The following is a 14,070-nucleotide window of genomic DNA, read 5'->3' as shown; positions in this document are numbered from 1 at the left end:
TAAGGCCTAGATTTTATAAAGGAATGATTTATATTTGGCGTGAGATCCCTCTTTATCTTTGGGATCATCCCGGGGAATGTGCGTTATCCTGTAGTTTGATATTGAAAATCAATGTGTATCGCTCCGGGGGTACAAGATAACCACTGACAATGCTGACACCTTTGTTGTGACAGGTTTTGGTTAAAAAATAAATGCTGTAAAAGACAATAGGAAATGTCATGTCAAATCTTTCTTCATCCTCATTTTGTCACATCTTTTCAGCACCTGCTTTTCTCGAAATTTTTGAAAATATTATATTTTTTAAGTGTTGTACCATATCATCAAGCAAGTGACATATTGGGGGGACATTAATAAATTCTATGAAATTTTACCAGAGAAATTTTAATTTAACAACCATTTACCTTTGGTTTGATGTTTGATATACACATTCATTCTAAGGAATGATTTATCATGTAAATTAAATTAATGATTTCATTGAATTTCTTATATAGGTGAATAAATAGTTTTATAACATTGCAGAATCCCTTTATAAATTTAAACTTTTTGAGAGGTAACTTTTCTTCATATTTAACAGCCCCCTGACCTCCCCCTCCCAGCTCTTAGAATCCACATTATTACCGGTATATCCCCCGCTTGAAAAAGCACAGGATTTCGCATACCTATAAAAGTTTTAGTAAATAACAAATATGCGTAATACCTATAAATTATTATAGGTATTACATATTTTTTTTATTTACTGAAAATTTCGGTTAAATTGATAGGTATGCGAACTCCTGTGGAAAAAGGGGAGGTGTATATTGATGGTGATGTCCGTCCTTACGTATGTCCATAACAATTGGGTACCCATTTCTTATCCGCACCTTCTTCTATACCACTGAATAAACTTTAATCAGACTTTCACAGAATCTTTATTACCCTTGTGCACGTCATATTTTAATTTTCGGTGGGACAGATATTTGGAGTTTGCCATAGCAAAACCCACTACGGTAACCATTATTTCTATAACATGGGAGGTATCCATCACTTATCCGCAACTCCTCCTATACTACTGAATAAAATTTAATCAGACTTATATCAGACTCTTTATATTACGTAGTGATATTGTGTACTTTCTATTTTATTTTTCGATCAGACAGATATTTGAGATTTCCTATTGCATAACATGGACTTTGCCATTATACTCCTATAGGAGCTGGGGATATCATTTTGTGAGCTCATTGCTCATAACAGTACCTCTAGACTAGTTTTCCAATGGTATATTTTATATGTAATCTGAATTTTTATTTCCTTTAACTGGATCCTACATTTCTGTCAGATTTATTCAATCTTAATGATACTAATTCAACAAAAAATGAGATAACTATTTAATACATTAAGGGTCAATATGTATGATATTTATTGGCTTCATTTTCATCAGACAAATTGGCAATTGTGTGAAAGATTTTCTTAAGCAGTCAAAGGACTAAAGAAATTGCTGAAGGTTACATTAAACTTAATATCTATATGTAATTTCTTACTGTTTGAATAATTTTTATTAATTCATTTGGGTGAAGATTTATATTTGGCTTTGTTCCAACAGAACAACCTTGAATGTAAGACAATCTACCTTAAAAGTATCTTAACAAAGACAAATGGCAGGGAAATACTCCTAAGTATCACAATTAAAAGTAATTAACAGAATCCTTGTATGCTTTACAATTCATAATATAAAGTATGTCATTCCAAAAGTCATTATTAGATATAAGGGTAAATGACAAACAGTTATTAAATATACATATATAGGTATATGTATATTATTTATTTGACATATGTAAGCCTTTGATCATTGCACAGCATTGTATTATCCCATAGCACTGTTAAGACATTCCATTGCTCAGCATTACTTTAGTTCCAAAGCCTTGAAAAAGAACTGTTAAATTCTAAACATCATTTTAAACCATATTTTAAATCCTGTTTTTGAAAAAAAAAAAATTTGATCCAAGCAATTAGTAAATTGAGTGTTGCAACCTAGAATATCGACTCGAATGATAAATCTTAAACTTTTAAAATTCAAATGACTATTTTTAACTATTGGCAATGTTACAAAGATTTGTCAAGATATTTATATTTTGCAAATCTTTTTGGAAATAGGATTAATTGTTTAAATGTTTTGAAATTTGAAGAAATATATGTCAACAGGTTATTACCTATAATTAATCCATTCACTAGTTTCTGATGAGTTAGGAATAAATGGCGGCCAACCAAAATTTCTGTTTGAAATCAATATGCTTGTCATTAAATTTTAAAAATTTTGGTCTTCATTTAATCATCAAGTTTACCAATTGATTGACTGTGCAGGTTTCACTGTAGACTGGTGCATTACAATTAATAATGTTCTGGTAGGTTCGTATCTGCCTATATAGATATCTATACTAATTAAATTAACAATTTCAATGCATTTAAAAATGCAAATGTTTTTGGTTTTGATATGTGCATCAATTGAATGCTGCTGTTCAACTGGGGGGGGGGGGGGGGGATATAGAAGTGGATTGCATGTTATTGTATTGACCCATGAACGCAGACTTCGTTTTGTTTTGATAATGTAGACTCTGTGTTCTATACTGATGATATTATAACTAAATGATGTCTTTAATGCAATTCTTCTTTTTCTTTGCATTGTATTCATCTTAAAAAAATTCATAACAAATAACAAATTTGTACATATTTTTAAAATTGGGATACTTTTGAAATTACATTGTAAATATACTGTATACAGTGAAATTTTCACTCTCATCACACAATTAAAACAGGGCAAATTCAAAGAAGACAGTGTTATTTCTCAAACAGAACTTTGAATGGGTGAATATAAAATGGGACAAAATTGCTTGCAAGTGTGAAAGGGTGAAAATAACACAGGGCAAAAATAACCCTGTTTACAGTAGAAGTTAGCAGTACATATAATTTGTATACTTCAAGAAATATATATTCTTTATATGTCTTTCTGCAATATTGATGCTTAATTGTGTTATTCTTTTTTGCAGGATAATAAAGAAAATGGATCCATTAAAGCATAGATAAACACCAAATGCTGGCAGAATATTCCTAAAGTAAAGCTCCTGCAAGGTTATTGGCCATCATTTTTTTCTGTTTGAGGTGTGGGGAGATTTGACTCCCCAATGTTAAGTGCAGTCCAAATGACCGATACAATGTCTAGGCGTCCCTACCCCAATATAAATGTATCCGCCTCCCAAACTCACAAAGATGTAACAGATGAACGATATCGAGATCTACGACGGCCTAGGAAGGTCAGATTTTTCGTCAATGGCGACAGGTACTTTAAGGGCAAGAAACTGTACATTACTCCTCATCGGTATTTCAATTTCAACGATCTGTTGAATGACTTAACAGGGAAATTGCCATCGAATTTGAACCTTCCATATGGAGTGCGTCAGATTTTTACACCCGTGAGTGGAAGAAGGGTTACAGAAATCGAAGACTTGGCGGACGGAGAAAACTATGTCTGCGCTGGATTTGAGGGATTTAAGATCATCAAGTATGGCAAGGCAGAGCTGGAACCATGGTCTGTGGGTAGGTAGAACTCTTCTTGATTTGAGGCTTATTTGGTGTAATCTATCAAATGGTAGAATTAGATCTTTATTGACAACTGAGCTGACATTAATTATTTAACTGCCACTCATTTCTCATGACTGGCCCTTGTCTTTGACTTGTTTTTGGCTTTGGTATTGTGAATGGATTTGTTTTTGTTTGCTTGGTCTTTGGGTAACTCAGAAAAATGTTGACAGTAGGTAAAGCAAACCAATGTGTTGTCTTAAGAAAGTGTATAGTTTTACAAAGGCAATGTCCTAGTCAGTATGTCAACATAGAGCCAATGATAAATGATATTTAAATCATTTTGAAAAGTAATGTACTCAGGTTGCAAATGGGAAATGTAACTCTTAAACATTTATCTAAGAATTGAATTTCATTAAACCATTTTTATGCCCTGCCATGAACATGGTCGGGGAATAGTGTTTGTCATGTCTGTCTTCCGTCCTACCATCACACTTTGTATTTAGCTCAGTTTTAAAGAAACTTTTCAAGATATTTTAATCAAACTGCATATGATGATACATATTTGTGAGAGCTATTCAACTAATACTGCATCGTATTTTTTTTTTTTTTTTTTTTTGCCTTGACCATCCCTTTGACCATAACTTTACTTTTCTTAAATTTGTATTCAGCTCAGTTTTAAAGAAACTTTTTAAGATATTTTTATCACACTTCATATGCTAATACATATTAGTGAGAGCTATTCAAGTGCATCAAAAATTTTGACCTAGACCTTCCCTTTGACCTTGATCTCATTTTCTTAAATTGTATTCAGCTCGGTTTGGAAGAAACTATTCAAGATATATTATAAAACTTTGTATGCTGATACATATTAATGAGAACTATTCAACTGCATCAAAAAATTTTGACCGAGAACTTTTCTATGACCTTGACCTTACTATTCTTAAATTTGTATTAGCTCAATTTTAAAGAAAACTATTCAACATATTTTTATCAAACTTCATATGCTGATACATGTACATATTGGTGATAGCTACTGTAAATCACTTTTTGTTTGCGAGAACTTCTTTATTTATCAGTTCATAATTACGCAAGTCTGCCTGCTCACGAAAATTTTATTCTTGTGTATATTTGTATTGTTACACATTATTAGGGCTGTCACGGTTCCAAAATTTTTCGGGTCGGGTCGGTTCTGTAAATTTTGGATTCAGTTTCGGGTTTTTCGGGTCAGGTATTTACATCTATTTTAAGCCTTAATTTCATGAATTTAACTTGAAAAATCTTTATTTGTTACATTAAATTTACATTGAAAACAAGTCTTAACCATGCGAACGTCTAGACATTGGTGACTTGGCCTACTATTAGCCACAACCTGACCATTCCTGCTCGTTTTGATAATTATCTAATACTTCCGTGACAAGTGTTTTGTCATGGAATGAAGTAGATTTCAGTTGTTATGTTTATTTATCACTGTTATCGTCATCATTCCTTTGATTTCGACGCCATTTTTTGTATTGAACAGACTCTAATATATAAACCAGACCCGAACCGAAATCCGGAAAAATGGAACCGGAACCGAACCGAACAACTTGGACCGCGGTTCTCGGTTATTTCGGGTACTCGTGACAGCCCTACACATTATATACAAAAATCACAACAGCTCACAAAAATTTTGTCTCGCTTATAAATATCAGATAGCTATCTTGCGAAAATAAGGTGTCGCGAAAATATAGTGATCTACAGTGTTCAACTGCATCAATTTTTTAGCTCACCTCAACGAAGTTGGGGGAGCTTATGTAATACCCTCGGCGTCGGCGTCCCAGGTTAAGGTTTTTGGAGCAGTTTTCTTTTCAAGTACTTCTATGGCCTATATTAGTCAGATGCATGGAGGATGCTTCTAGTGTGTTTCATTGTACCAGTCAAGGTTTCAGATGCTGCAATTTCAGCTAAAGAATGACCAGGTTAATGTTTTTGGAGCAGGTTAAAGTTTTTGGAGCAGGTTAAAGTTTTTGGAGCAGGTCTCATTTCCAAGTAACTATAAGCCCTATATTGACCAAACTTGCATGGATGATACATCTAAGGATGCACACTACTAGCCTTGCTTCGGATACTGGATCTGACCTATATTTTCCGGATGAGTGACCTGGTTAAAGTTTTTAGAGCAGATCTCATTTCCAAGTAACTGTAAGCCCTATATTGTCCAAACTTGCATGGATGATACATCGAAGGATGCACACTACTGGACTTGCTTCAGATACTGAATCTGACCTATATTTTCCGGATGAGTGACCAGGTTAAAGTTTTTAGAGCAGATCTCATTTCCAAGTAACTATAAGCCCTATATTGACTAAACTTGCATAGGTGATACATCTAAGGATTCACACTACTGGACTTGCTTTGGATGCTGGATCTGACCTACATTTTCCGGATGAGTGACCAGGTTAAAGTTTTTGGAGCAGATCTCATTTCCAAGTAACTATAAGCCCTATATTGACTAAACTTGCATAGGTGATACATCTAAGGACGCACACTACTGGACTTGCTTCGGATGCTGGATCTGACCTACATTTTCCGGATGAGTAACCAGGTTAAAGTTTTTGGAGCAGATCTCATTTCCGAGTAACTGTAAGGCCTATCTGAATCAAACTTGCATGGATGATTCATCAAGGGACAAACAATCTCAAACTTGCTTCGGATGCTGGATTTGACTTACATTTTCTGGATGAGTGACTAGTTTTAAGTTTTCAGATAAGTCTTTTCCCAAGTAACTGCAAGCCCTATCAGACCAAAATTGCATAAATGTTGCATCTAGGGATGCACAAGATTATTAGTTTAGTGTGGGACTTTGCCTTACTTAAAGACAACATTCGTTGAGGTGAGCTCTGTAATCTCTGATTACCTATGTTTTTAACCTGATGTTCCCTATGACCTGGACCTTACTATTTTATTTGCATTTAGCTAAGATTCAAAGAAACTGTTCAAGATATTTTATCTAGGCACATATACTGATACATATTGGTGAGAACTATTCAACTTTGTCCAAAATGTACGACTTAATGTTACTTTTCTTTTGCATTTTCAATTAGCTCAGTTTCAAAGAATCTATTAAAGATATTTTTATCTAAGCACATGCATTGATTCATATTTGTGAGAACTTACTCAAATGTGTCCACATTTTTTTTTTTTACCTTGACCTTCCCTATGACCTTTGACTTTACTATTTATTGTGTTTAAAACTCAGTTTTAAATTATTCAAGATATTTTTATTAAACTTCATTCACTAATAAAAATTGGTAAGAGCTATTCAACTGTGTCATAATTTTCTGACCTAAACCTTCCCTGTGACCTTGACCTCACTATTCCTCATCTACCTTAATCTTAAACAAAGAAGCAAAGTATCTTTCTTTTCATGTTGCATTACTATTGAACCCTGGGCAGAGCTGAATGTATGTCTAGTTTTTTTTCCTTATTAAAAAAATTATTTGAAGCAATTGAAAATCACATATACATCTTGCAACTATACTTAAAAACAAAATTTTCTTTTTAGTGGAATTAAAAGAATTTTCTAATTATAGAACACATATGTTCAATTATTCTCTTAAGGAGGCTCTACTAAGAGGATTTGCCTGCCCTAAGCTTTCAGTAAGCTCCCCTGATCCACATTTTCCGTTTGTCTTCTTCAGGAGCGATAATTGGCATCTATTTTTAACATTTGACATCAATCTTTCTGTTCAGAAGTGGATTTATGTCTGTTCCATTAAGAGACCTAGTATTTTTTTTTCTGTGCATCATTGCAAAATAAATAGGAAAAGATTATAAAACTGTAATTTATCAGAGCATTCAGAAATGGCAATAACTAAGCTAAGTCTTGAAATTGGTCAGTGTATTTCAGAAAAAACAAAACAACAACTTATTTTTTTTTTAAATAATTTTTTGGTCATATCTTTAAATGTAAAGACCTGGGAAGCATTTAATTATATTTACAAAGACGAAGACTCTTGTATTCCCACATAATGTTAGTTTCACTATAAAGATACATTAAAATAGCCCAAACTAATGTGTAAACATGAATACAATGTTTTTATTTGAAATTAGCCTGGTGGCCCGTGGGCCTGTATTTGTGATGTTTTAATGACAAAGTTTCCTTCTCCAACAGAACAAAGCAGAAGAATTCAAAATGGTAATGGACAATATGTGTCTAACATTCACTTCGTTTGCCTAATCAATGCTATGACATAACCTCAAGTTATTTAAAATTGAATGTTTCACTCACACGAAATGCTATCGTTGAATCCTGCATTGATAATTGTACAACTACAGCAATCAAATGCACTGAGCTGCAAATGGAGCGAACATTGGTTGAAAATAATCAAACAAATCGGAATCAGTTTAAGATTTCCTTTGTGTATGTTCTATTTTTAAGTATTTTTTTTTGCAGGTATGACATACATTGAATTGCAGAATTGTTAATTTCCATTCTTTTTTAGGATATTCTTAATGCAATAGTATGACAGATTCTAAATTACAACGTAAATTTAAAAGGCTGCAGTGTCTTATTTCTATTGATTTTCACAAATTGTCATTTTTTATACAAGGAAGTTTGAAAAATTTTCATCAGGCATGAGATTTGTGCAATGATGTCTATCAGAAAAGAAAGTAAATTATTCTTCAATTCTCCTTTTTGATTTTACTACATCAGATTTTTTTTTTGGGGGGGGGGGGGGGTGACAATATGTTCCTATGTGCTACATGAATACATATATAATTTTTCAAACTTTAAAATGAATTACCGTTTGCAGTTCAGTAACATAGTAAATATGCCAAACTTTAAAAATGTTGAGAATGAAAATTTTTTTTCAAAAGCACAGGATGCAAGACACAGTTATACAAACCTAGCTAATAACACTAAAACAAAACACCCCTAAAACTCAATTGTTTGAATCCTGAACATGTTAAAGCACCTTGCATGTTAAACATCACCCCCACTAAATCCCCTGCATGTTAATTTCTACCCCTATCTGTACAAGGTAAGTGTTGAGGTATGTTTTGTCTAGCCCATGTTCCAGAGTTTGTTTAACTGTCATCGTGGCTTTATATAATCTCTGTAAGGGGAGGAGTGTAGTGTGGAACTAATGCTTTAGTTTTATCTTCAGAGATCTTTAGACCACATCATGTACATGTATTAGGAGTTTCTATTGAAACTGTATTTTGTACACTCATTTGTGGAAGAGGGATATTTCATTGATTGATGCTAAGTCTTCCTTCATAACATATGAATGGTTTATGTATTAACTAAAATGTTTTTGTGTATTTGTGCTTCACAGATAGTCATCACATATTAGTAAGTTTGTTTTTTTTTTTGCAAATCAAGGAGAGAGAGAAAAAAAGAATGTGATCAGTTTTTGCTTGAAAGGTTGTTTCGTATTGAGGTTATAATTTGAAAATATATTTGCATTGATTCAGAAGTAAAAATCTTTTCAATCTTTTAAATTCCTTGCTAAAAGAATTTTATTTATAAATTTTTCAGAGGTTCTAAACGACCGTAGATCCACAAAATATGGTACATAAGTGTGCTTATCCTGATTATAGCTTCTGGGTTGTAAGGGCGGCTCAGATTAACATTATCTCCCCCTGAAAGTTGTATAACTTCGTGTGCGCAATTACAGATACTGCATATTAAGATTTCTATAAAAGTGTGCAAAAGAATTTTAGCTCATTGCTCAAAATTTTTGATCACTGAAATAATAGAGGAATCCCTTTTGAAATTTTGATCATTTGGTTTTCTCCAAATATAAACAAAATGATTTTAAAATATTAGTCTTACTTGGTTTTCTTGAATCAGAAAGGATGATATACTTAATTAAGTTGGTACATTTGGTCAGAGACCTATAGAAATTTAATATGTAGTTCTGTGAACTATGGTGACAGTAATTAAGTGTTGTAACTGTCAAGCTAGGAATTAGTACTAATTACATGTGTCCTCCTGGAGTGCCCCGAACAATTTGTGTTCTTAGTCTTATTTTATGTTTGATCTTCATGCGTTTTGCATTTATTGTGTTCAGTTAGCCTATGTTTATACCATCTCTATGTTTTCATAATTGTAAATATACCTATTCAGCATTAACCACAATGAAGGCATTTGCTTCAGTGTTGTATTCATACTGTTTGTTCCATTTTTTGTATGATATATACTGCTTTTTCCAGTCCTATACAAAAGCATATAATTTCAGCCAAATTTATATGTAAGAGAGAATTGTTCTTGAAGGGGAAGGGGATGTACATCTTTATAATAATATGAGAACATGTTTTTTGTTTTGTTTTTTTTTAAATCATATTTATTTGTTTGGGGTGTCAATGTGCATGATTTTTTGAAGATCATCCTCTATTTGAGTGTCACAGTAATTGTTTTCCAAATGTATTAGATTCTTTTTGCATGCAAACAGTTCATAATTCATAATTATCTTAAGGATTGACATAATGATTATGCATAGATGTGATAATTATATTAGTTTGCAATACCAAAAGCACAGAGTTTATGTGTACTTGTGTGTCACTGCAATTATAAATGAGGTGTCTTATCGAGTCATAGATTTGTGTAAAATTTTATTTCTTCCAATATGATGATAATGGCAAACTGGTTTTATGCAAACAATTGAACAATATGAAAGGAATATTAAAAGCATTTCTTCATATGACACTTAAGATTTATCAAATAAACCAAAGCACACTGTTCCACACAACTCCTATAAATTCACATTAATTATAAACTGTTAAAGATATTGATCACTTATTAGTGATTAACATACATCATTGCATGTATTTCTTTAAATCCGAACAGAAAGTCACCCCGAAACAAGTCGTACTCAACATCATTTTATCATGCCAAAAAAAAAACACTGTCAAAATTGATGTCAATTCATTAAATGCTGCTCATCAAGAATTACTAAAATTAACAATGTCCAGAGCATATTCAGATATGAAATGTTAAAGGGAACTGGTTTCACCACTGTATGCCAATTCTATGATTTTTGTGGGACATCTCTTTTAAATGTTTGGTAAATTCGGAAATTGTTATTGTAGTACGTAATGAAATAAATGAGAACATAGGAATAGATTACACTGTATAGCTTACTATAAGAACCAGTAACTAGAAGTTATGTGATGCTTTGCTTGACCAGACAATGTTTTGGCAATCAAAACTCTGAGGTATTAGTTTTTTCTTGATGTCAGTTCTTCTGAAATGTTAAAAAATGTGAAGGGGTTGGATATCAGCAATATGTTAAAATTGAATCCTATCTTATGCTTCTATGATTGAACTTGCATACTAGTGCAGTATATATATAACATTGACCAATGCTATATTTTTATTCCTTTAGGGCTGAGAAGAAGTAAGTTTATTATAGATATATAACCTAACAAAACAAAAATAGCTCAGCTATAATATTTTCTGCTTAAAACTAACTCTTACATAATAGACACAGCAATACTTTTGGCTATAAGTATGAAATAATAAGCAGCAGGAATTTCATTTAAGATTTGAGGCTCTTCAAGCAAAGCATCCATGATTCTTTGATATAGCTTGCTTTTGAGAGAGATGGGGGAAGGTTTTCTGGAAAAAAAAAGGAGTAGTGCTGTGTCCTACATAGTTAGCCAGTTTTTCATTGCTATGGTGATAGAAAATATAAGCCATAATGTTTGCTGTTGCTACTGATTTAACTATTAGGTGACAGTATGTGTATATCCATGCATCATTAAAGGGAATGAAATATAGACTTTTTATTTATACAAATCTTTGTAGAATAGTCATCTTAATGTGTTATCATAAACAATCATATATCTATAATAGATACTGAAAATTGAGCACTGTGAGTTAAATGCATTATGTTAAGTGTGTAGTGGCAACCATTTACAATAGAATTTTTTGGAAAGCAGTATTGAGTAATTTGCTTGTAAACTCCTAAGATGAAAATTTTTTTTGCCAATATAGAAGTTTACTGCTAAATCATGCTAAATCACTTCACAGTGGATTACTAATGCTCAAAGATGATTATTTTGATTCAAAGTCACCCTGTCAGAAGTCAATCCTGTCTTTTTTTGTGTTCCGTCTCATCCTGCATGAAGGATATTTCAGAGCAAGATAAATGGATTTAAGTCCACAAAATTACCCTAATCCCACTTTATGTCCGTATTCCCGTGGGAATGAACCTTCCTGATCTCGGATACATTCATTCATTGATTTTATGTTATACTGGGTACAACAGTTAAAAAAAGTATTTAGTACCTAGCTGCCCAATATTAAGGCTTTAGAGTTGCCAGGATACTGGAAACCTGTTTAGGAAATTTCTGAAGGTGAACGGTCTGTGAATGGTTGGAAGACAAAATTTGGCAAAGGATAGACTTTAGAGTTTTTCCCTGCATTTTAGATGTTTTGAGACAGAATTTTTAGCTTGGAGTTTCGGATACTTTCTATATCCTTTTGTTTCATTCTAAGTTTCAATGTGTAAAACGAATAACTGAAAAATAACTTGGAATGACATTGGATGTTACTGATGACAAATCAATTTTGAAAGTACCTCTAAAAGTACTAGATAATCTTACCTGATTAAACCAAGATGATGGACTCTGTTTTTTCTGTATTCTTTTGATCACCCTCATAATGTTTGCCCCTCCCCAAATTCCTTCAAAACCTGATCCCAAGGACAACTTGAGATGTATGTACTCTCGACACCCCTCAGGGCGTATTGAACTTGTGAAGCAGCAAAAAACAGAGACTTCTGAAACTTGGCGAAATTGTGACATTCAGGTGATAGACATTGGTCCGGACCCACCCTTTCTGTATAGGAGGTATATCTGGGGCCGTAAACGTGAGTACTTTCCTAAGGCGGCATTAGAAGATTTTTTAAAACCTTTCTATTTTACAACTGAGAGTTTAAGCTTTGAGGTTATCATTGATATACTCTCATGTAACTAATGTACAGTAAAGAGAATAAGAAAATATTTTCATATGAAACCTTTTTTTGGAAGATGAGAATCGATTTCTTCCGGTGTAAAATTTAGTTTCTCTGTTCAACATTGAAACCAGGCATAAGCTATTTGTAATCAATATTCATTGATATCAGTGATACACTATTTATCATGAATAATTCATTTGTTAAATGTATCTTGAGTTTACTGAGTGACCTTGGTTTGCCTGTGAACTGATTACCACCAATGGTTTATCTTGTCTTAAAGGATGAAATATAACTCGGGCTAATCAGTAGGTTACAAATCTAGAGTTATCTCTCTTGTGTCAGAGATTGTGATAAAATGAAATTACTTATTCCTTCAAACATTTCTCACTTTGATTTGAAGAAAATGAATTAATTATTTTTAAGTTGATTGCCTCTGATTTACATTAGATCTGATATTTTTTTGATAAGATTTTCACACCTTTTTAGCTCACCTGAGGTTTTCTGATGGAAGAATCAATCCAGCATCTGTCTGTCAGGTGTCATTGGTAAACTTCACATTATCAATTTCTCCTCCAGAACTCTAGCTCAATTCTTGCCAAACTTGCCACAAAGCAAAGGGGATACAATTTTTTTTTTTTTTTTTTTTTTTTTTTTTTTTTTTTTTTGCAGATGAAGGAGAACACCTTTTTTCCCCCCAAGAGAAGTTAATTAAGAAATAGTAAAAATATGCCATTGGTAGGGTCATTGAAAAACTTTCTTCTCAAGAACTACTGGGCTAGAAAATATGAAACTAATACTTGTGTAACAGCTGTCTTATCTAGTGTAGATTCAAATTTATTCAAATCCTTGCCCATGGGAGAAGGATGGGGTTGCAATAGGGGCTAAGAGTTTTATATGGAAATATATATATATATTAGGGGGAAAAACTGAAAATCGCATGCTCAAGAACAACAGGACCACATATGTCATTTTGATATGCAAGCATAGATAAAATTTGTTCATATCAGAAGAATAGCAGGGCCACATTTGGTCGTATTAATGCAAAGCATCTTCATGTTGACGTGTTCATTTATGATTGTCCAAATCATCCCCCCTCCCTCCCCAAGGTCAGGGTGGGTGACACAAGAGAAGGTCAATGTTGAGGAAAATCTATTAAAAAAAAACAACAAAAAAACCCCTCTAGACTAGCAGGACAATATTAAGTCATAAAAAGGAATAACATTTTATATGTTTCTTCTAAAGAACAGCTGGGTCATAATTTGTCACATTAATAGTGAAGCATCCCCATAGTATAGATGCATGTTTGTTCAAATGCCTTTATGCCCCTCAAGAACCAGTCTGGACTAGAAAATATCAAACTTTTGTGACAGCTTCCTTGTCTAGTGTAGATTCAAATTTAAAAGCATTATCCCATGAACCAAGATTTGAATAAATTTGAAAATTTATTTAATTAAAAAGTCTCAAAAGGAAGCTTGAAACTGATATGATTCAAGATTCTTTGAAGTTTTAGAAACAGTATTGTAAAAAGTTGACATTATTATCCATTAAAGAACAAAAATAGATACATCTT

At 32.7% G+C, this 14,070-nt stretch overlaps 1 protein-coding gene across 2 annotated transcripts in view; it reads left to right on the top strand.

The window, feature by feature from the left end:
- Positions 1 to 3,088: 3,088 nt before the first annotated feature.
- The window catches only part of LOC133188374 (serine/threonine-protein kinase DCLK2-like), a 30,048-nt gene continuing 19,066 nt past the window's right edge, over positions 3,089 to 14,070 (top strand). The window contains exons 1-2 of one of the 2 annotated variants that reach the window (XM_061323766.1): positions 3,089 to 3,567; positions 7,706 to 7,729. In XM_061323766.1, coding sequence (XP_061179750.1) covers positions 3,156 to 3,567; positions 7,706 to 7,729 — 436 coding nt within the window. In that variant the 5' untranslated portion in view covers positions 3,089 to 3,155. The remainder of the gene's footprint in view (positions 3,568 to 7,705; positions 7,730 to 14,070) is intronic. The other variant, XM_061323775.1, reaches the window with a different exon arrangement.

This window comes from Saccostrea echinata, unplaced genomic scaffold (assembly GCF_033153115.1).
Source record: "Saccostrea echinata isolate AGI-Se365-2 ecotype Australia unplaced genomic scaffold, CSIRO_AGI_Sech_v1 ptg000001l, whole genome shotgun sequence".
Lineage (NCBI taxonomy): Eukaryota > Metazoa > Mollusca > Bivalvia > Ostreida > Ostreidae > Saccostrea > Saccostrea echinata.
This window is presented reverse-complemented; position numbering and strand designations above follow the sequence as displayed.